Below are 21025 nucleotides of genomic sequence, written 5' to 3'. Positions count from 1 at the left end.
GTTTGATAACTTTCATTATAGAAGTTCCTTAGGAACTTTATCAGTGAAGGATTCGTGTTACGGTTATCCCTTGGTAAGCTGAAAATATTTATTATTAAGATCATATATTGTGACATACTCTGTTCTTGAATGTTAGCTTTTACAAAGGCAATACGTTCATTGTGCGCCCCACAAACCCTCTGAAAAAGACAAGGGGTTCATGTCTAAGAGACTTAAAAACATGCCACCTCTATTTTACAAGACGATTCCCTCCGAGATTTACGTATCCAGTACCATCTCATGAAATGAACTGCTGCTAAGTATTCAAAGACTTGTGTAATGTTGCTCATGTGACATAAATTTCCCATTGTTCCACATTGGCATAGGTTTGCTTGTCTTTGTTATCTTAAGTTCCTTAATTTCTCCAGAAGTGTTAGCATCATTTCATGTACTGCAGGAACATCTTAATTAGCAAATAAAAGTAAACTTCTCTGCACATGATCAGAAACCTTAGTGGGTTTTTAATAAATTAACTGAAAAATCAAAAGCACAGCTGCGTCTTGCTTTGTGCATGATGAATTTTTGAGAAGTATTATTACGAACTGTATTTGAAATGCATTCTTTATTTTTATTTGCTCTGTTCCTCCAGTGAGCTTTTACAGCACAGGCTTTTTAATAATACACAGTGCTGATTTGTGTCGTCTCCATCCGTGGCTCTTGATTCATGTCATCAGCTTCATAGGATGTTTCAATTGTCGAATTTGATGCTGCATTTGAATTGGGGGCATTGGCTTTCCTGTTTGGGTTGCCTGCACAACACAAAACAAAATGAAATAATTACTTGGAATTATGACATAAAATTTGGCTTTTTAAAATGTGTGCTTGGAAAATACATTTTGTAGCAATATTGAAGCTATGTCTTGAAAACACTAGGTGGATGGGTGAGAACCGAATCATTTCAAAGCTGCTTGTGAGAATTTCCTTCTGAAAGTCAAATTAGGGAAATATTCAGTGACAGAAGAATTTCATTTCCGTGCTTATCTTTCTTCCTCTGTGTTTCCATGGAGGAAATTACACATTTGAGAAGAAGGCAACAATTTCTGGGTTGCTTAATAAAAGTGTGACTATCCCTCTGCATAAAGTGAACAAAACTGTACTAAAGCTAATCATAATAATTTGCACCACTCTTAAGGCTTTGCTATCATAATCAATTTAGATGTAATCTTTAAAAAGAACACATTTGTGCCACAATCTCATTCACTCATTCTGTGTCAATATCAATCCAAAATGTACAAGGGTAGAGGAATATAGACCTCTGATCATCACAAAAACTGAAGCTGATAGCAAAGAAATGGATTATTTTCCAAAAATGATTGTTAGAAAAGTAGCTGTGTCATATAGTTAACCAAAATGTGCAAATTTAAATAATGTATGAATATGTGGAAGTAGTAGATAAATCCCAGATGTCACTAATGCCCTCCTGTTGCTGAATCCCCAGCCCAGTTCATAGTCCACATCTTATCTGACCGGCCAGCAGCATTTTCTTTCCTTGGCCTCCAGGATACCACCCTGGACTCACCTCCTCTGTCTGTATTGCTCCTTCTCAGTCTTTTGTTGGTCCCTTTTCTTCTCCCAGGTCTCTTAGGTGTTTCTCAGGGCTCAGCTTATGGGTTCCTATCACTGTCTCCCTCCCTAATTAGTCTCATTTGGAAAAATCTGCTCTAAACTTCCCTAAGAGGAAGCAGGACCCACTGGCCAAAAGGTTCCACTCTTCCTCTACTTTTCACCACTTAACGTGAAGTCTAAGCCTCAGTTTTCAGCCTGGCTCTGCCTATTTATAATTGTATAGACTGCCTTCCAGGCCCCATCCAAATATCCCCCATATAGGTTGATTGCAGAGTTCACTACTTATAGGGCAGTATTATTTACAAGTTGTGAAGAATGATGTCTCACTCCAGCTCCCAGATCATGCCCCTAGAACTGAAACGTGGATGGTATTGTCCTCTGAGCTAATATTAAAAGTACCGGAAGTTTAAAGTACAGGGCCTAAAATTGATCAATAGATGGCTTTATGTCATTACTTCTGAAGCTTTTGGGTGGTAAAATAATATTCTACTTCTAAACATTCAGTCATAATGTTTCGGCCATATGATTTGATTTTTAAGTTGATTTGTTGTAGGCGCAACATTTTCTAGCCTGGTAAGGAGCTCTGTGCCCAATCAGGAATCGAAGCTGTTAAATGAGCAGGGAAGGTTGCTTGAAAATCTAAGAAACCGATACATTTGACTTGACTATTACTTGCAAAGTGGGGCTTCAAAAAATACTAGATGAAAATTTAACTAAGTACTTAAGTAATGGAATTTATTCTCTAAGGGGGTGTTGAAACTTTTCCTCATATAACATTTGAAAAACAAAATATTTGTAGTTTCATTTTTCATTTGCGTGGTCCTATTTGAATCTTCAGGATTCTCGCAGGTAAAGATAAAAGATCAAGGACGTAAGATGTAAATTAGCTTCATATTACCTGGGTGGCTTTTGTACCTTACGTAGGCATTTCTTTAAATGTAATCTAAAATTGTAATATTTTATTGGAGTTGCTGGAAGTGTGAACTGAATGTTGCTTAACTCCAGTCCTTCACGTTTCCTAAGCTTTTTACATACTTATATTAATAATATTTCAGAAAGATTTTCAAGGTGTTTTTATCTACCTTATCACATAATTTTTGTTTTTGTCTTTTTTTTATGGGAAATAAGTTCACAGTTATTTCCTAACTTAAGGGTTCTATCTAAGAACCCCTTTGTCCGGGGTTCTCTGTAAGTTATCTCCGTTCCGACAGCTCTAGTTTCCATTATGTATCTCCTGGCCACCATTGAAAAAGTTTATCTAACCTGTCTACTGCCCTCCGAGATTTAATGGCTTGCAAAATAAATTCCGGTGTTACAGATTTTTCTTCATCTAGGACTTGTAAAGGCACCCATTCTCCAGCCCTGACTCCTTATTTCCTCAGCTCCTGGATCCTCCTAAGCAGTGTAGGTACAAAGACTGTTTCTTAGATTGGTGTCTTAAGGCAAGGCACTTACCCTCACAGAAGCAATTTGCTTCACAAACAAAAGGTTTATTACAAACACCATACCAATATTCTTTGAAGCAGGAACTTTGATACGCAAGTTAACCCTGATGTTCACTCTCTTCCCCCAAAGATGCTTTCAATGTGTGTCGTTCCGGTAAGTTAGAATGACTAGACACAGAGGAAAAACAACTGCACTGAGTAGCTGCAGTGATTAACAGAGTCCAGCTAGTTACATCTCTTTGGAATCATTTTAGAAGAGAATGCGGGAAATCCTCAGCAACCTCCTTTTCCTAGTTTTGCTTTGATAAATAGAAGCTAATTTCTGAACCAACAAAGTAGGGATAAAATCAGCTGCCTTTTTTTCTGTCCCAGGGTTACAACATGGATTCGATTTTCAGTAAGTAATCTGTAAATCCATTGAGCTTACAAATTGAGGGATTTGTTACAGATAAAAGGTTTTTCTTATTTAATTCCTCCTTTTCTTTACTGAGTGCAGACTGTGAAGCTCCAACATGTCTGTTCTTTCGTGGGTTGGCATTAGTTGTTCTTCCTGCTGTTCGTGTCCCATTTTCATTAGTGTGTGTGTGTGGTCATCCCATGTAAATCTCAACCTTCCTTTAAGGCTCTACTTCTCAGACTAGCATTTAAATTAAAGCTTTGACCTTTACCAAAATTCATATCCAATTCATCAATCTTTCCACGTATCCTCATCACAAACTACGCCAATCTATTTCTTCTGGTAACAGTTAAATTGTGCATTCATTTTCAGATTCATTCCTCAGGAATCCATTTATTTTGCAACTCTTCTATGAACTCTGCCCTTGCCTGCCATTTCAAAATATCAAACGAATGCTGGGGACCCCCGCAGGTCTTCATCCCTTGGCTCTCTGGCAGAATCCTAATTAAGTTTTTCTGCAGCTATCTGCCTACGGCCCCCTAGCTCCTGTGTCGCTGTTCTCAGTCCTTCTAGTTCCTAATTAGCGGCTCACTTTATTACTAAGTGGAAAATCTACACATCCCACTCATCCCACGGCTCCTCCTAGTGAAAACATGCAGCCTTAAATCTGCACTCTGAGTGTTTTTGATTTGCAAGAGGATGTTTTCCCTTCTGACTGAATCTGAAGCATAGGGCTGGATCTGAAGTTAATGGTGAAGTGGGCAAAACTTGCCTAGTGACCTCCTGATCTATTGTCCTTTCCTGCCACCAATGCCCTGCTTCTCCTCAAGGATGAATCGGTATCTCCAGTAAATACAGTTAAATATGCACTGTAAGAGTTAGAATCTTTTACACCTGGGCACCTGGGTGGTTCAGTCAGTTAAGCATCTGACTCTTGGTTTTGACCCAGGTCATGACCTCACGGTTCGTGAGTTCGAGCCCCACATCGGACTCTGCGCTGACAGGGTGGACTCTACTTGAGATTCTCTTTCTCCTGCTCTCTCTGCCCTTCCCCTGCTTGTTCTCTCTCTCTCTCTCTCTCTCTCTCTCTCTCAGATAAGTAAATAAACATTAAAAAAAGCTAGAATCTCAGACTTGCCCTTTTGCTTTGCCCCTCCATCAATGAGTGAAGGCAGTTCTATCGAGAAATGTTTTTTCCTGTCCTATTTTTTTTCCACAATGGACCTTTTCCCCCCTCTTTTTCTTTTCTTCATTATTAAATTTTGCCAACCATTGATGACTAACATAACTCACAAATAAATTTAGCTGATATTTAAAATCCGTTAAATGAAATTTTCATGAATGACTGGCTTCTATTTTGTTTATTGGTTCCAACATTAGTCAAGATTGCCTAACCTTGAGCCCTGGGGAGGACCCACAAATGCTAAATGTGGTAGTAGCTGTGCTGAGCAATGTGGTTTTCCACATTCTAGGAACAAAAGCAGCCATAGGACATTACAGGCTCATTATTTTAAGTAGAAAGTTCCCTTTAGGAGACACGGCATCTTTTTCTGCCATTGAATTCAAATTAGCCCATCTTCTACTAAAATCTCAATGAGTTCTGAAAGCCTTTCTGAAACAAAGAATGGTGTTACAAAATAATTTGGTATCCTAATTAATAAGAGTTTTGAGCAGAATTTTGTTGAAGGGGAGTTAAGACTACGAAGAAAAAAAGCTCCCAAAGTTATCTATAAATTTAGTACAAGGGCATCTGGGTGGCTCAGTCAGTTGAGCGTCTAACTCTTGATTTCAGCTCAGGTCATAATCTCACAGTTCATGGAACCGAGCCCCATGTTGGGCTCTGTGCTGACAGCACAGAGCCTCCTTGGGATTCTCTCTCTCCCTCTCTCTCTGCCCCTCTCCCTGCTCACAACATGCTCTCTTTCTCTCTCTCTCTCAAAAATAAATAAACTTAAAAAAAATTACAACATCCATCAAAATACCACTTTATTTTTAAAAGTTTGACGATGTTGGGGTGCACCTGGGTGGTTCAGTTGGTTAAGCATCTGACTATTGGTTTCTGCTCAGGTTATGATGTCACAGTTTGTGAGTTCAAGCCCCAGAGTTGGGCTCTGCACTGACAGCTTGGAGCCTGCTTGGAATTCTCTTTCTCTCTCTCTGTCTCTCTCCCTCTCGGTCCCTCTCCCATTCTCTTTCTCTCTCTCTCCCTCTCTCTCTCTCTCTCAAAATAAATAAACTTAAAAAAATTTTGGCAGTGTGATTCAACATTACAAGAGTAGCCAAGAAACTTTGATGAAGAAGCATGTTGGGAGGGAGGAGAAAGGCTTGCTTGGTCAGATATTAAAATAAAACTGTATCATTACAATAACTTTTAAGGTATATCATTAGCTTAAGAATAACCAGATTGATAAATTTAACAGAGCAGAAAGTCTAAAAACAGATCACAGTATATATAAGAATTCAGCTTATGACATTTTATTTTTTAAGTTTAATTATTTATTTAGAAAGAGAGAGTTGGGGAGGGACAGAGAGAGAGGGAAAGAAAGAATCACAAACAGGCTCCATGCTGTCATCGCAGAGCCTCACATGGGACTTGATCCCATGAACTGCAAGATGGTGACCTGAGCCAAAATCAAGTCAGCTGCTCAACCAAGTGAGTCACCCAGTGCCCCCAGTTTATGACATTTTAAATTGGCAAGAGAAAGATGGATTATCCAATAAACATCTGGACAATTGGCTCATTATTTGCAAAATAAAAAGGCAGATACTTACCTCATACTTTACACCAAAACTAAAATTCCAGGATTATTAAAAACTTAAATGTAGAAACAAATGAATAAATGTATTAGAAGAAAATACAGTTGCATATCTTTATATCTTATAGTGGCGGTGAGAAGTTTATTTTTTTTTTTAGATTTTTAAAAAGGTTATTATTTTTCAAGTAATCTCTATACCCAACATGGGGCTCAAACTCACAACCCTAAAAACAAGAGTAGCATGCTGTACTGACTGAGCCTGCCAGGTGTCCCCAGAGGTGAGAACTTTGTAAGTATGAAACTAAAGGGAGAAATTACAAAAGGAAAAACTTCTATAAATGAAAAATTGTCACACACAAAATTACAAGGGAAACAACTGTAAAAACATTTGTAATATATTTGTAAAAGAGTTTAGTTACTGTGTGTAAAGCTCTTATCAAGCAGTGAAAAATGTACATTCCCATGGGAAACATGCATATGAGCAACAATATGCCACAAAAGAAATAATGACAGGGGCACCTGGCTGGCTCCATCAGAAAAGCCATGTGACTCTTGGTCTCAAGGTCATGAGTTCAAGCCCCACACTGCAGGTGTAGAGATTACTTTAAAAACCCTTTTAAAAAAAGAAAGAATGGCAAACATTAAAATGTCCATTCTCACTCCTAATTAGATAAAAACATTGTATTATTTTTTCAATGAAATTAGTAAAATGTGTATTTTTTGAAATAATAATACACATGAAATAGTACTTTTCTGTATGGCAGTTAGGAACTTGTATCCACAGCTTTCAATATGTGTCCAGCCTTTGGTCAACAACCCCACTCTCAAGGATTTATGCTAAGAAAATACTTAGGGGCACCGGGGTGTCTTAGTCCGTTGGGCGACCGACTTCGGCTCAGGTCATGATCTCATGGTCTGTGTGTTCGAGCCCTGCGTCGGGCTCTGTGCTGACAGCTCAGAGCCTGGAGTCTGCTTCAGATTCTGTGTCTCCCTCTCTCTCCTCCTCCCCCCATGTGCTATCAAAAATAAATAAACATTAAAAAAAAAAGAAAAAGAAAAAGAAAACACTTGGATGTTCAATTTATGTGTGTAATGAAAAAAAAAAGGAAGCTAGTTCAAAGTCAATAATGAAGTATGATACACTCAGATTTTGGTTTCTAAATACTGTTTCTACCAAAATGAATCAGGCTTTTTTGGAGAAATAAAAGATTCCAGGGCTGGAACAGGAGAAGCACAGGCTGCCCTGGAACATTTTGTGACAGAAGGCAAAAAAGTGCTCAAAAAATTATGGATACATTTCAAAAGGACAAAGGACCCAATTTAAAGGGGCTCCTGGAGGCCAAATCTGAGACAATGTAAGGATCAGAGTAACTAATGACAGTAATAGAATATTTTAAAATAAAGGATTTGAGTCCATACTGATCTTAACAATTACATGAATGGGTAAATAAATGGAGGAGGGAGAGTTCTTCCTTGCAGGAGAATAACAACTAACCAATGTCAAAGGAATAAGAATGATGGGGTCAGAAAATCACCATTTTGCAATTATTGTAATAATCTGAAATTATTTTGAAATTTTGAATGAAAAAATTCAGTCAAGAACCATCTATGAGTGGATAAAAGTTTGAGGAAGAACAAAACATTTTCAGTCTCTAGGTACCTCCCCACAAAGTACTTAGTAATTAAAAGGGAAAAATAGTGACTTTATAATGTATTAGTCCAGCAAATACAACCTTAACCAATGAATCAAAGTTAGCATCACTCATAATGGGACAAACGAATGTTATGTGATGCCCTGATATGACGCCCTGGGAATATGACTTCTGTGGTATTCCTGTTGAAATGTATTATCTCTCTCCAATCATGAGAAAATATCCGACAAATTGAAAGGTAGTGTACAGGATAACTGGCTTTTTCTTTTCTTTTCTTTTTTTAATGTTTATTTTTGAGAGAGAGAGAGAGAGTGCGTGCAGGGGAGGGGCAGAGGGAGAGACACACAGAGAATCCGAAGCAGACTCCAGGCTCAGCTGACAGCACAGAGCCCCATGCAGGGCTCAAACCCATGAATTGTGATATCATCACCTGAGCCGAAGTCAGATGCTCAACCGACTGAGCCACCCAGACGCCCTGGCTTTTGCTTTCAAAAAAATGTCAAAATCATGAAAGACAATGGTTGAAGACTGAAGGAGGCTAAAGAAACTAATTACAAGATAGATCCTAGATAAGAAAAGCATAGCTATTAAGGATATTGGCAAAACTTGAATATGAGTTGCAGATTAGATAATATTACTGTATTGATGTTACATTTCCTGAGTTTGATAAACATACTCTCACTACATAAGAAAAAATCCCATTCTTAGGAAATACTTAGCAAAATGCTTACGGTTAAAAGGAATGATATCTGCAAATTATTCTCAAATGGCTCGGAAAATATGCATTGAGAGAAAATCAGTGATAAAGAAAATAAGGCAAAATAGTAACATTAAGTAAATCCGAGGAAAGGTATACAACCTTCTCTATACCTTTCCTGTGATTTTTCTGGAAGTGTGAAATTATATAAAAATAAAAGAATAAAAAATCATAGCACTCCATCAGGATTTTAAAATGGAACTACTAAAACTGATGGCAAAGGTATTTATGTATTGGCAAAGATGTCACTATTGTTCAATGAAAACAAATAGCATAAGACTCATTCTCCGCCATTTTGTCATGTACGTGGATCTATAGATGGGTACAAAAAATCCTGAAAGATACTCAACACGGTGTTAGTGACGCTTATCTCTGTGTGATGGAATCATGGAAGACACTGTGTGTTTCTCTATATTTTCTAGTTTTCCTTCAATGAAAGTGATCTGAAAGAAAGGTTTTCTTTCCAGGTGAGTCATCTAAGAAGAAGAAATATAGCAGACCATTCTGAGCGAGTCCGAGCCATATTTCTCTCACAGGCAGAAAAAACGATTATATGATCTTCAGATGTGCTTTCTCAGTATTCCATATGTAATTTATGTTTTTCTTCTAGACCACGGTGCCTAACTAATGATTTGCTCACTCTTTTTCAATTAAATCGCCTGCCTTTACAAAAGAGACCACCGGATACAGCCTTGGCGCTGTCTGTTGTCTCTAAACATTATTTTATATGTGCCAAGCTGCTCTGCGAACATCTGCCCTTTTAATTTCCATCCAAAACTCTGCTTCCAACGACCCCTCTTCTCAGGCCTCCACCCACCTCCGCAACCCAAGAGTATCAGTGGAAACTCAAACTGCAGGATGGATGTGCTTAATCTTCCTGAAGCAACGATTTTCTTCAGCTATGAGAATAAGAAGGGGTTATTATTAGAGTAGAACAAGCTGTGGCATTCAGCCAAGTTGGGAAATCCCATAAATTTTAAAAATAAATATGAGAACTTAAAATAATTGCAAGCTCATAGGCCTAAGGCAAGCCTTTCCACGCCAGCCCCTGGAATTCTGGAGGTACACGTTCCCCTCTACTCTACCTTTAAGGATTCTCCAGCGGAAAAGTTTGAGAAGCAGGGATCTAGAAGATTCACCCCTTTAATTGCTTCTCTATTAGCCATTAATTCTTTCCCGTCTTAGGAAATGAGCCCTCGCCCTCAACGTGTCTACTCAGAAAGATGCCCTTCACACAGCCATCTTCTCAGAACTGTACATCTCCTACAGTGCACCTGAAAAGCAACGGGATTCTCTTCAACACTGGCATCTGAAACACACATAACTCAAAACACACACACACAAAGAGAAGGAAATGATTATGGGACACAATTTAAAGGGCAATCAATTTCTTAGCAATAGTACCTCTGCACAAAGTGAGCCCTGGAGGTAGCCCAATTATTCTCTACAGTCACTACCACAGACCTGTTTTCTTCAGGATCAATTCAAGAGGTATAAAGCCTTACATTGTATACATTAAAAAGAAAAAAACCCAATAAAATAAAGACACACCAAGGAAAAATCTTGACAAAATAGCCTAAGATTAGATTCTTTTAGACTCAGATTATTGTCACTTACAGAAACAAAAAAGTCCAGTGCCCTGACCCGGTTTTAGAATGTGCACAAAAACATTATTCCCTGTAGGTCATTCAAATTGCCTGTAATGAAAACAGTCTCAATTATAAAAACTAACCTAAAATAATAGGAGATTGACTCGTAACAACAGATAGTTTTGAAAGAAAAGAGTGGTAACTAATGAAACAGATTTCCTCCCATGTAATGTTTACGGATTTGATTATTATGCAAACATCTTATGTTCCTAAACTTTAAGGCATTCCTTAAATGGAATAAAGATTTGTTTTTTCATAGCTAGAACATGGTAATGTATTCCTAGGTGGGAGACTCACCGGAATAGCTTGCATATTTAACAACAGCACCACAGTGTTTTTAAATGATCACTTTAAAGGGTCCCTTTCAAATATAAACCATTTTCTCTCCCTATTTCAGTGACATTTGGATTACCTAGTTTGTTTTGGGCTCTCCTCTATGTCTGATTTGGTTAAAATCAACCCAAGGGACCAAAAATCCCCTCTTTTGAAAGCAGCAGGATGGCAGGGATCATATAAAACCCTGCCTTGTCAATAGCAAGCACTCAGGAAAGGAGTACTGAATTAATTTGCTGGCGTGATAAACATGATGTTTTTGAGAGGGGCAGAGTGGGGACATTTCGATGTGAGAAAGCAACTTCATCTAACTACCTGAGGAGTGCATTAATGGATCTCCTTAGCTAAACAGCAATAAGACTATAAGACTTCAGTCCACAAGCCAACTAATTCTGTTGCTGGGTTCTCAGAGCCAACATGAAGTAATATTTTGGAGCAGTCCCTGAAAGAAATCACGAAGAAGAACCAATTCCTATTTAGCACAATACATTGCATACAGAAGACATTCAATAAATGTCGATGACTCTAAGGGTGACAATAAAGATGCTCCTTTCATCATCTACTACAAAGGTGCCATTCGGGGCGCTTGGGTGGCTCAGTCTGTTAAGTGTCCAACTTCAGCTCAGGTCATGATCTCATCACTCATGAGTTTAAGCCTCCTGTGGGGCTCTGTGCTGACAGCTCAGAGCCTGGAGCCTGTTTCGATTCTGTGTCTCCCTCTCTCTTTGCCCTTCTCCTGCTCACACTCTTGTCACTTTCTCTCAAAAATAAATAAGCCTTAAAAAAACTTTTTAAAAATATAAATAAATAAATAAATAAATAAATAAATAAAGGTGCCATTCCACTCCAGTCAATTCATTCAACAAATACGTGTTAAGTGTTGTAGGCACTAGGGTTATAGTAGTGAGGAAATAAGGTGAAAATTATTACTTTCCTGGAACTTACTTTCCAGTTGAAGTGGAGAAAAGTTAGACTAAAATGTATGGTATATTGGTGCTAAATGCTTAGGAGAAAGACAAAGCAGGAAGGAAGTTTGAAAGGTTGAAGAGGAGTTAAGAAGGCAGATATGGTGATCAGGGAAGAACTCCCTAGAAAGGTGACCTGTAGCAAAGACTTAAAGAAAGTGCAAGAGCAAGTCCCATGGCTATCTGAGGGAAAAGCCTTCTGGACAATGGTGATATTGTATGCGAAGGCCCTGGGGCAGAGGAATTTCAAGCAATAGCAAAGAGGCCAATGTGGCTGTGCACAGGAGAAGTGAAATGTGGGTGGAGAGGGACACCACCAAAGCCCTGGCCGGTCACAGTTAAGACAACTGTTTGTATCAAGAGAGATGGGAAGTGATTAGGGTTTTGAGCAGAGGAGTGATATGACCTGACTTAGGTTTTAACAAGCTCACTCTGGCTGCTCTGTGGAGAGTAGACAGCAGGGGAGTCCAGGGCTTAGCTGGGAAGAAGACCTATTTGTTTTAAAATGCAGAGTCTGGAGTTTGTGGGTTTTCAGGAGCTCCCTAGGTGATTCTTATGCACCGGCAAACTTAAAGACTTCTACTTTAAATTACCTAAGCACTTGAGACAAAAAATGATTTTATGACCTGATTATTGGGTGATCACTAATCCAATGCTTCATTTTGCCTGTGGAGGAACAGGATCTAAGCCATTGGACTAAATTCAACGAACAACCTGTCTATTCTGCCACACAGTTCCAAACAGTGCTTCAGAAAAAGAACTGCAAAGGGACGTTGGCCTCTTGCTCTGTGATGCAGGACACCCTCTGAGGGAGATCTCTAGGAGAATCAAAGTAGAGCTAATGCAATCATTTAGTGACAGCGTATTTGATAAAGTCGCAGTGCATGTACTCCATACATTTCAGGATTCAGCTAAAATAGAGCATCTGAGCAGAGGATTTTCCAAGATTTTTTAAAGTAAATGTTTTCATTCTCTTTTTAAATAGAAGTTAGTGAGCACTTCTGTCTCATTCTAAATATATATGTACATATATATGCATATATATCCTATTTATATGTTCTAAATTTTTATTAGAATACATTCTAAACATATATATCAAAATTTATGATTGCTATATTTTTTAATGTTTATTTATTTTTGAGAGAGAGAGAGACCACAAATGGACAGAATCTGAAGCAGGCTCGAGGCCATGAACTATGAGATCATGGTGTGAGCCAAAGTCGGACAATCAACCGACTGAGCCACTCAGGCACCCCTATGATTACTACTTTTTAAATACACTAATAGAAATGTATATTCACAAAAATTATATCATTTCTTTCTGATTGAATTTTATAATGCAAACAGTTAGCATTTGTGTGGCACTTTATAATTGAGATAGTTAGACCCGTTTCCACAAACTATACATAAAAATTTCTTTCTACTTTATAGTCATTCTATACACACACACACACACACACACACACACACGTGTATCTTAGTTTGTAACCTATTCAAGAACAAAGACTGTCTTCTATTTATTTCTCTATTCCTTTGTGTGCCTCTGATGTATTTTATATGCCTCTTCCTAATTCTGCACACCACAGGCACCCTGGTAAATGCTTAACTGACCACTGACTAACCAGTCTGGAGCAACCCAACCCTAAGAATTAATTATTGCATATTTTGTTCCTCTCTTTGACTTCTGTGGCTCTATCAAAAACAAAACGTAAAATCTCCAAGGGGATAAAACCTTCATAACTGAATGAGACTTAACTATAGTAGAGTGGATTTGTTGGGCCAGTGTATTCTTGTTCATGAGAACATTTACATCCTGCCACAATTTTTCCTTTGGCACAGTTTCTTGAAGATAGGTCATCATTAAGGTCTAATTTCATGTGAATTTTTATAAAGGCACGTAATAAATTGAGATTTTAAGAAGCATTCATTGTTAATGGCATGATCTGTTACTGAGGTACAGGTTATTCTTTTGAATAGAGCGCAGGTAATTGGCTACAAATAATGGACAGTGATTACCTTCTTGAGTGGCAGAAGCCTCTAGGTGTTGAAGTTTAAGGCCAGTGTCTAATCTTCGGGGCTTTGTATACAGAAATAAGTAGCAAAGGACACAGACGCTGATGACAAAGGCAAGTAGAACAAGGGCAGCAGTTCCCAGGCCAACCAGGGCACCGATGCTGAAGCAAACAGGAAAAACATGGGGACCGTCACGCAAAATGGTTAACACATGCACTAAAGAGAAGGTTCGAATATGGTTAATTCTTGCCTCAGTCATTCCTAACCAAATTATCTTTTAGTCTAAAGAGTAAAAAAGGTCCCCTTTTTCTTTCATCAAATTCTTAGATTTTCTCTTCCCATTGATATGTTAACATTAGTATAGAATACCACGCGAATCCATATGACACGTGAAAGGTCACATGGTTCTTTAGGGCTAGTTCAAAAGTATCTCAAGCAATAAACCTTTCAATATATTTTAGGAGGAAAAATGGCGTTCAACAATAAAGACGAATAGAGGGGCGCCTGGGTGGTTCAGTCGGTTAAGCGGCCACTTCAGCTCAGGTCACGATCTCGTGGTCCGTGAGTTCCAGCCCTGCGTCGGGCTCTGGGCTGATGGCTCAGAGCCTGGAGCCTGCTTCCGATTCTGTGTCTCCCTCTCTCTCTGCCCCTCCCCCGTTCATGCTCTGTCTCTCTCTGTCTCAAAAATAAATAAAACGTTAAAAAAAAAAATTAAAAAAAAAAAAAAGACAAATAGAAAAATACGGACGTCCGCAAATTAGCGAAGCAAATGTTTACCGGAGATGTAGAACTTTCAGAGACACATATGGAAGACAGCACTAATATATAAAACCACAACTCTTACAAAAGAGAAGAATGTTTAATGAAAGGAAAGCAGTATTTATGAAATTTATATCAAGTTCATGTTTAGCCTGAGTTTTTCCTTTCTGAATGAGCATAACACAGTGGCTTCTAGCATTAAGGAAGGAACCCTGGTGCTTTCCTCTAAAAATAAAGGGTATGTCTTATAATTTTCTCTGCACTAATTTTGTAATAATTCCTTCTAATACAATTATCTATAAGAGTAAGCATTTGAGAAATAGCAGTTTTCATAAACCTATGAACTTAATATTTTTAAACGGGGAAAGGAGCTTGGAAAAAACATCATCCTGAAAAACTCATAAGCAAAACATATGTACTTAACTTTCCTGAACCAGATGTTTGTCTGGGTACATAAGTATATACACAGAAAATGTTAAGTTGCTCAAGAGCACATACTTCTGTTGACCTTCCCATAGTGTTGGGCATACATATTGAAAGGGCTGAATAGAGTACTTAGCTTGTAGTAAATAGAAGTAAGTGATAGTAAATAGAAGCAAATAATAATTGACTGGTGATTGATCCACTTTTAGTAACTGAAAAGCAATTATCATTGAAATGGTCATTGAAAAGTAGCAAAGAACACAGATGCTGATGACAAGGCAAGTAGAACCAGGACAGCTGTTCCCAGGCCAATGAAGATCTTTTTCTTCATTATATGCCTTGCTTGACTGCAGGCTTTCACTATTTGCTAGAGATAAGGCCCCAACAAGTTTGACACGTACCAAAGGGAGGGAGGGGAGAATGTGACCAGGGATGCTAGGTGTGTTAGGGCTCTGGAAAGAAGGAGAATAGAATTAAAAAGTGAGGGGCTAAGCTCATCCCCTGTATCCTTGATTTTAGAAGATAAAACACCCCTGCAATTTAGAGATTGCCTCCTTGGCCATAGATACGGAGTTAGGCTCCCAAACATGCTTGTGCTTAGTTTAGTAATGTCAGCCCAGTTCCCCTAAAGTTGCACACAGTGAAAACTGGAAATTCTGTGGCTAGAGTCAGCACACAGCTGTATATCTTTATTTTAAGTTTTTATGTATTTATTTATTTGGAGAGGGAGGGTGAGAAAGTGAGAGAGGGTGAGGGCCAGAGAGAGGGAGAGAAAATCCCAATCAGGCTCTGTGCTTTCAGCACAGACACCAATGTGGGGCTCAATCTCCTGAGATCATGACCTGAGCTGAAACCAAGAGTCAGATGCTTACTGGCCTGAGCAACCCAGGCACCCCTACAGTTGGATATTTAAATCAAAGTTTGCCCTCAGTTGGTGCACTCTCTTTCAAGGGTCAGGCCCCCTGGCTCTGGCAACTCCTCTTTCGGGTTTGTTTGCACCAAAGTTGACTTTTGTAGATTATACGCGTCAGGGAGGGCTAGGACTATGCACAGACACGTGGGACCATAATCCACTTAATTAACATTATCTGCTGCACAAGGCAGCTGGGCTGCCAGACATCCGGAGAGATTCCTGAAATGAGAAGGCGGGTTATTAAAAAACAAGATCTTCAAAGTGAACAAGTACTTCGGTCAATTTAAAAGTAACACTGTCAATTTAATTAAATTCAACATGCATGTCGTGAGCTTTTAATGCACACAGTTTAAAACACCAGCCGTATTACTGGAAGAAAAAATAATGCTATTTTCTGCTTTCTATTACAATAAAGGAAGGTTCTTCGTTATCTTGACAAACAGTTTGTGTCACAGTTCCACGTTATAGAAATGTTGCTTTATCTAGATAAAGATGGAACTCTAGGAATCTCGTACAGTATTCATTTTGACAAATACTTACTGAACTCGTGCGTTGCCCTGTGCAATATGTATTGTCTTCCTAGGTCCTGAAGAAGGTTACCAAAGGAAACTCTAAGAGGGCACGGACTTGTAAGGGGAGAAAAGATGGGGGTGGGCCAGACACAGAAAAGGGAGAATTCTACTTTCCCTGCAGAACGTTATGGCGGTTTGCTTTCCAGTCCCTGAGAGAGGGTCTGAGGCTGTCGTCACATTAATGCTGCAGTCCTCCTGCTTAGCAACTTTGCTTACCTGGGAGTGGATGTACTGTGCCTTTCTCCAGCAGCTGCAGAATCTCAGAACAAATGCTAGTGACTTCAGGAATAGTTTTTGCAGTTGGACTATTTTAAATTAGGGTAGAGAACAAAGAATATGAGGGGAGTGCAGCTCTGAATTTTTACCTCCCCGTTGTGTTCTCAGAGCTCAAACACTGACAAGAACACCGGGTTTAACATTGCCAACTGATGCCATCAGCTGAAATGATTTTTATATTTTCTAGGAACTGAGCTACACTGTCCATTTTGTTCATGCTGAATGAAGACCCCAGCAAGGTATTCATTCCTGGTGCCCTCATAAACCTTAGGAAGGTTTTCTATCCTCTGCTGCCTGTCACTTTGGGACTATTCAGGGATCTGAGAACCCCAGGCACTTTTCTACCTGAGTTTGACTTAAGAGTTGCCAGTCTCTCTTGGGGGTCTGCCACCATTATTAACACTTCCAAAAACTCAGAGCCAGGTTACTATGTTATTTTCCAAAAGGCCAGATAATATGTCAATGCAGTACTGATTACTTCTCCAAATATTAAGGCTAAGCTGTCATTTTCTGAGATTATGCCCCACTATGACACAACAATACAATGTTGTTAGATGAGCTTATTGGTAGGCGACCCCCTTTTTGAGATTTTTTTTTTGAAACTTGCAATATGTTTAAAAAATTATTTTACTGCCTCTAGAAATAGCATTTATGGTCATTTGCTGTAGACTTGGCCTGTATGACCAATTCTGGATCATGCTAGAGAATTAGAGAAATAACACTCTTCCGGCTTACTAGCAGAGTCTCTCTCTTGCCAGGCATAAGCTAATTGGTTTGTGAGACACAACTGAAGGTGGGTTTGGAGACATACATTCTCCAGGCAGAATGAAAGAATGGAGGTCAAAGGATACAGTCTTTTGGAGTAGAAAGGGGGGTGGGGTGGGGGTGGCATTTCACAATGAAGATATCTGCATAAAAACTAGGTGGAATAAGTAAAATTCCCATCGCAGGAAACAGGCAAGAAAAACCCGACCTTAGAGAGTCTCTGGTCTTTCGAAGCAACGGCCAAGTCGCTCAGGCGTTAAGAAAGGGGTGCCCTGATAAGGTTCTACACATGATGTATTATAGCAAGTAAGACTTTCCCTGTCTGTGGGTCTCCAGTTCGGTTCGGGGTCAGTGTCAGATTATCTGAAAAGAGCAAATTATAAAGTTCCAATAGCTTTACACACACACACACACACACACACACCCCTTTTTGATTCCTTCTCACATTCAAAGAGACTTGAAGTATTCTAATCTTTGGTTAATACCTTAAAATGAGTCCCAGAGTAGCCCCCTTTCTAGTCAATTGCACCAAATGCCCAAACAAATCAAAAAGAAAATGAAAACCTTAAGTTATCTGCATATCTTCTCTCTGCCAGCAGAGCCTCCTGCCTGGGACCGGTCCCTGGCGGGGGTGAAGAGCGGGGTGAGCGGGACCAGCGGAGGCGGCACTGCGTGCGCCCTGGGCGCACGGTCCGCGCTCCTCCCGCGCGGGCCTCGCCGGGGCTCCAGGGCCCACTCACACTTCTGGAGCCCACAGCCGGACCCTCGCCGGACGAGGGCAGCACCGAGCGGGTCCCGGGTCCTGGGGGAGCTCCCAGCCGGGTGAGCTTTCTCTACAGGTCCCTCGCCTGCCCTCGGAGGCTCCGTGTCCTTCCGGAGGATCCCGACCTGAACGGGCGACCCTCCCACTCCCCGGGTGGTCCTGCTCGTCGCCTCCCCAGAGCCCGCCGCCCGCCCCCCGCCCTGCCCACCTGAGGCTCCACATATAGCTGTGCTTGTAGGGGAAGTAGCTGCCCGGCTCGCTGCAGCAGTACTTGAGGTCGGCGAAGCCGCAGCAGTAGAGGAGGGCGGCCCCCTCGCCGCTCCGGGGACACTCGAAGGGCTCCACGAAGCTGTGGTTGAGGCTGTAGTAGCCCGAGCATACCCGGCTCGCCTCGCTCATCGCGGGCGGCTGCGGACAGGGGCACGTGAGACCCCCGATCTGCCCTCGGACCGCACGCGTCCCTCACCGCCTGGCCCGCAGACGCCCCTCGGCGCGGGCTCGTCTCCTGCGATCTGGGGTCTGTCGGGATGCGGGGCGTTCAGCCTTCGCGCGCCTCCTCTGCGCTCTCTCCTCCCCCTGTCCACATGGTGTCTGGTCGCTTTACTCGCGCTTCTCCCTCTCGCTAGTGAGTGGCCCTTTCATCTGCCGGTCTTCGACCCTGTACCTCTTCTCCCCTGTCCCGTCGTGGGCTTTCTTCACGCCCCCCTGACTCCCCCCTGCTTCCCCTCACTTCTTCGACAGCCCGCGAAGCTCAGTTGGCCCCACTCTATGCCAGAGATTTCACCCGAAGGAAGAGTGGAGGTGTCATATGTCTGCCATGTGGGCAGATGCAGCCCAAGTTGCCATTCTGTCTGCCCAAGGACAGGGCAGCTGGGTTCCAGGCAAACAGAGCAGGGCCGGGGGAGCCTTTACCCCTCCTCCGCCACCGACCCAGGGAGCTGCACAGTGGGCAGAAACAAAAGGCACTCAGCTACCAGGGAGGAGGTGGTGGTCAGGCTTAATCTGTCTTCTCTGAGAAGCACACGTGAAACATTAAAATTTGGCAATTAAAAAAAATAAAAGGCAGAGACAAAATTTTTCACCAACAAGCTAGCAGTGCATTGTGTATTCTGTTAAACAGCCTACAAAGAGAAGAAGGGCAGGCAAGAGATTCAGGTAAAGACAGTGAGGAGTTTCTGCAGAGACAGGCAGAAAGAGGAGAAGGCAAAGGAAATCGGGAGAAAGAGACCTTCATCAGTTTTAAAGTGCTGCAGAGATTCCTCTTGTTCCCTTTTTGTTTGGCCTTCTCATTTAGTGATTCATTTGTTCACAAAGCCTTTTAAAATAACAGTAGTAATGGATGCCTGTTGTAATAAGTCAAACAATATCTTGGTGTACAAAGAAGAAAACAGTAATAGCCTTAAGAAGGGAGAGGAGGTGACTGAACATTCATAGAATTTGTGAGACAGAACAGTGTTCCTTCCTCTTCATTTTCTGCTTCTTTCCTTTGGCCAGAGGGTTGATTGGATGTCGGAATTATGAACTTGACCTTGTTGGGTGCTGAGTAATTTTGTATTCCCAGAAATATTCTTGAGCCTTGTTCTGGAATGCAGTTAAGTAACATGGACACAGATGGAGTCTTTGGAATTTACTTTTAACCTTTGTTGAGAGAACCAGAGCAGATCTGAGGACTGAATTTTTCCCCATCACTGGGGTGATGCTCTTCTGAGCACTCTACTCAATACCTTGTGAATTATGAGACTTACCATTCCAACCAGTGGAAACAAACCATTCCAGGCCTCGTGACAGCTCAAAGGAGTGTTCCCTCTGCTCCTTTTACGTAGCTCTTTTCCTGGTTTCCAGTTATCTCCTGACAGCCGTGTGCTGATCACCCAGCTGAGGACTCAAGGAGAACCTCCAGTGATCCAGTTCTATCTCTCTGCCTTTCTCTCTCTCTCTAGCTCTCTATTCTCTTCTGCTGCCTCAAGCCACCATGACTTCCTGTACTCCCAGCTAGGTCTTCTGACCCTAGGGAAACCTCTGGGCTCTACCTGGGGCCGCTCCTGCTGCTGCAGTCTGGAAACTCTCCAGGCAGTATGCTGGGTGCAATCATAAGGCTTACCCTGTCTGTTTCTCTGCTTTAGGGTTGCATCAGTGTCCTGCACTACCTGATAACCATGTTCAAAACCTATCGTTTCTCTACTCTCTGTGCTTAGTTTTTTTTTCAGGCAGGAAGGTTAATCTTGTCTCTGTTAAGCCACATTAGCTGAAGTTGGCCGGGCGATTGGACCTGATCTATGCTAGGCCAGTTAAGTTCTCTGTCCTGGAATTGGGACTTTTCCCTGGGGACAGGAATCCACAGGAGGCTAGGGCACAAGACAAAATGAAGCAGGGAGAAGGAGCAAAGAAGGGTGGAAAGAATGTTAATGGTTTTGCAATTCTGTGCAAGTCGTTTCCTGAGATCCACCTATATTCCTATCACTGTGATTTTGGGGACATTCCTGACTCCTTAGAATAAAATCCCCTTTCTGGCTGAAGTGCATTCAAGTAGATTTCTACTACTTGCACCAAAAGGCTTCTAACTCATACAGCACATCTTCAGGCAAAGGCAAGGCAATTGAAAGAGAAGGCAATCGAAGGGCAAACACTGAGCTCGTTGACCAATGGAGCATGTTCTGTTAGGAGGGGCTGTAGGCCCCATGAGCGGACTTTTCTTCCCCTTATGCAAGAGGAGAAGAAATTTTGAGATGAAAATATTGACAGTTCTTCTGGACTGCGAAGTGGATTGTCTCAATAAGATATACTGAAGTTTTCCTGGAGCACAAGACACCGAGGTGGAATGTGTGTGACGAGGAGAATGGAAGAGACAGAGAGAAAACACTGGGAACCATGTCCAGGTAACAGAGTGGATCCCAAGGACTGGGCACCTCCCTGAGGGCCCAGTTTTGGTTAGAAGTTCTAGCTTTCTCATGGAACCAACTGGTCAGGCCATGTGATTTTCCC

At 41.1% G+C, this 21025-nt stretch overlaps 1 protein-coding gene across 1 annotated transcript; it reads right to left on the bottom strand.

The window, feature by feature from the left end:
- Window positions 1–582: 582 nt before the first annotated feature.
- SHISAL2B (shisa like 2B) lies at window positions 583–18442 on the bottom strand. The gene is made up of 3 exons (XM_042959260.1): window positions 18252–18442; window positions 13576–13733; window positions 583–788 (listed from the first exon to the last, which is right to left on the bottom strand). The coding sequence occupies exons 1-3, from the start codon at window positions 18440–18442 to the stop codon at window positions 652–654; spliced, it is 486 nt and encodes a 161-aa protein (XP_042815194.1). The 3' UTR covers window positions 583–651.
- Between the last annotated feature and the right edge of the window lie 2583 nt (window positions 18443–21025).

Source organism: Panthera tigris, chromosome A1, assembly GCF_018350195.1.
Source record: "Panthera tigris isolate Pti1 chromosome A1, P.tigris_Pti1_mat1.1, whole genome shotgun sequence".
NCBI classification, from domain to species: Eukaryota; Metazoa; Chordata; class Mammalia; order Carnivora; family Felidae; genus Panthera; species Panthera tigris.
Note: the sequence above shows the minus strand (reverse complement) of the source record. Positions and strands in the feature narration are given on the sequence as shown.

What these genes read in the sequence shown, in the direction of transcription:
- SHISAL2B (XM_042959260.1), bottom strand. Translation starts at nt 18,442, where the DNA reads ATGAGCGAGGCGAGCCGGGTATGCTCGGGCTACTACAGCCTCAACCAC. An exon ending in AGCTATATGTGGAGCCTCAG is followed by an intron (nt 13,734 to 18,251) that starts GTGGGCAGGGCG and finishes TGTTTGCTTCAG; the next exon opens with CATCGGTGCCCTGGTTGGCC. An exon ending in GGCTTCTGCCACTCAAGAAG is followed by an intron (nt 789 to 13,575) that starts GTAATCACTGTC and finishes TGTGTTGTGCAG; the next exon opens with GCAACCCAAACAGGAAAGCC.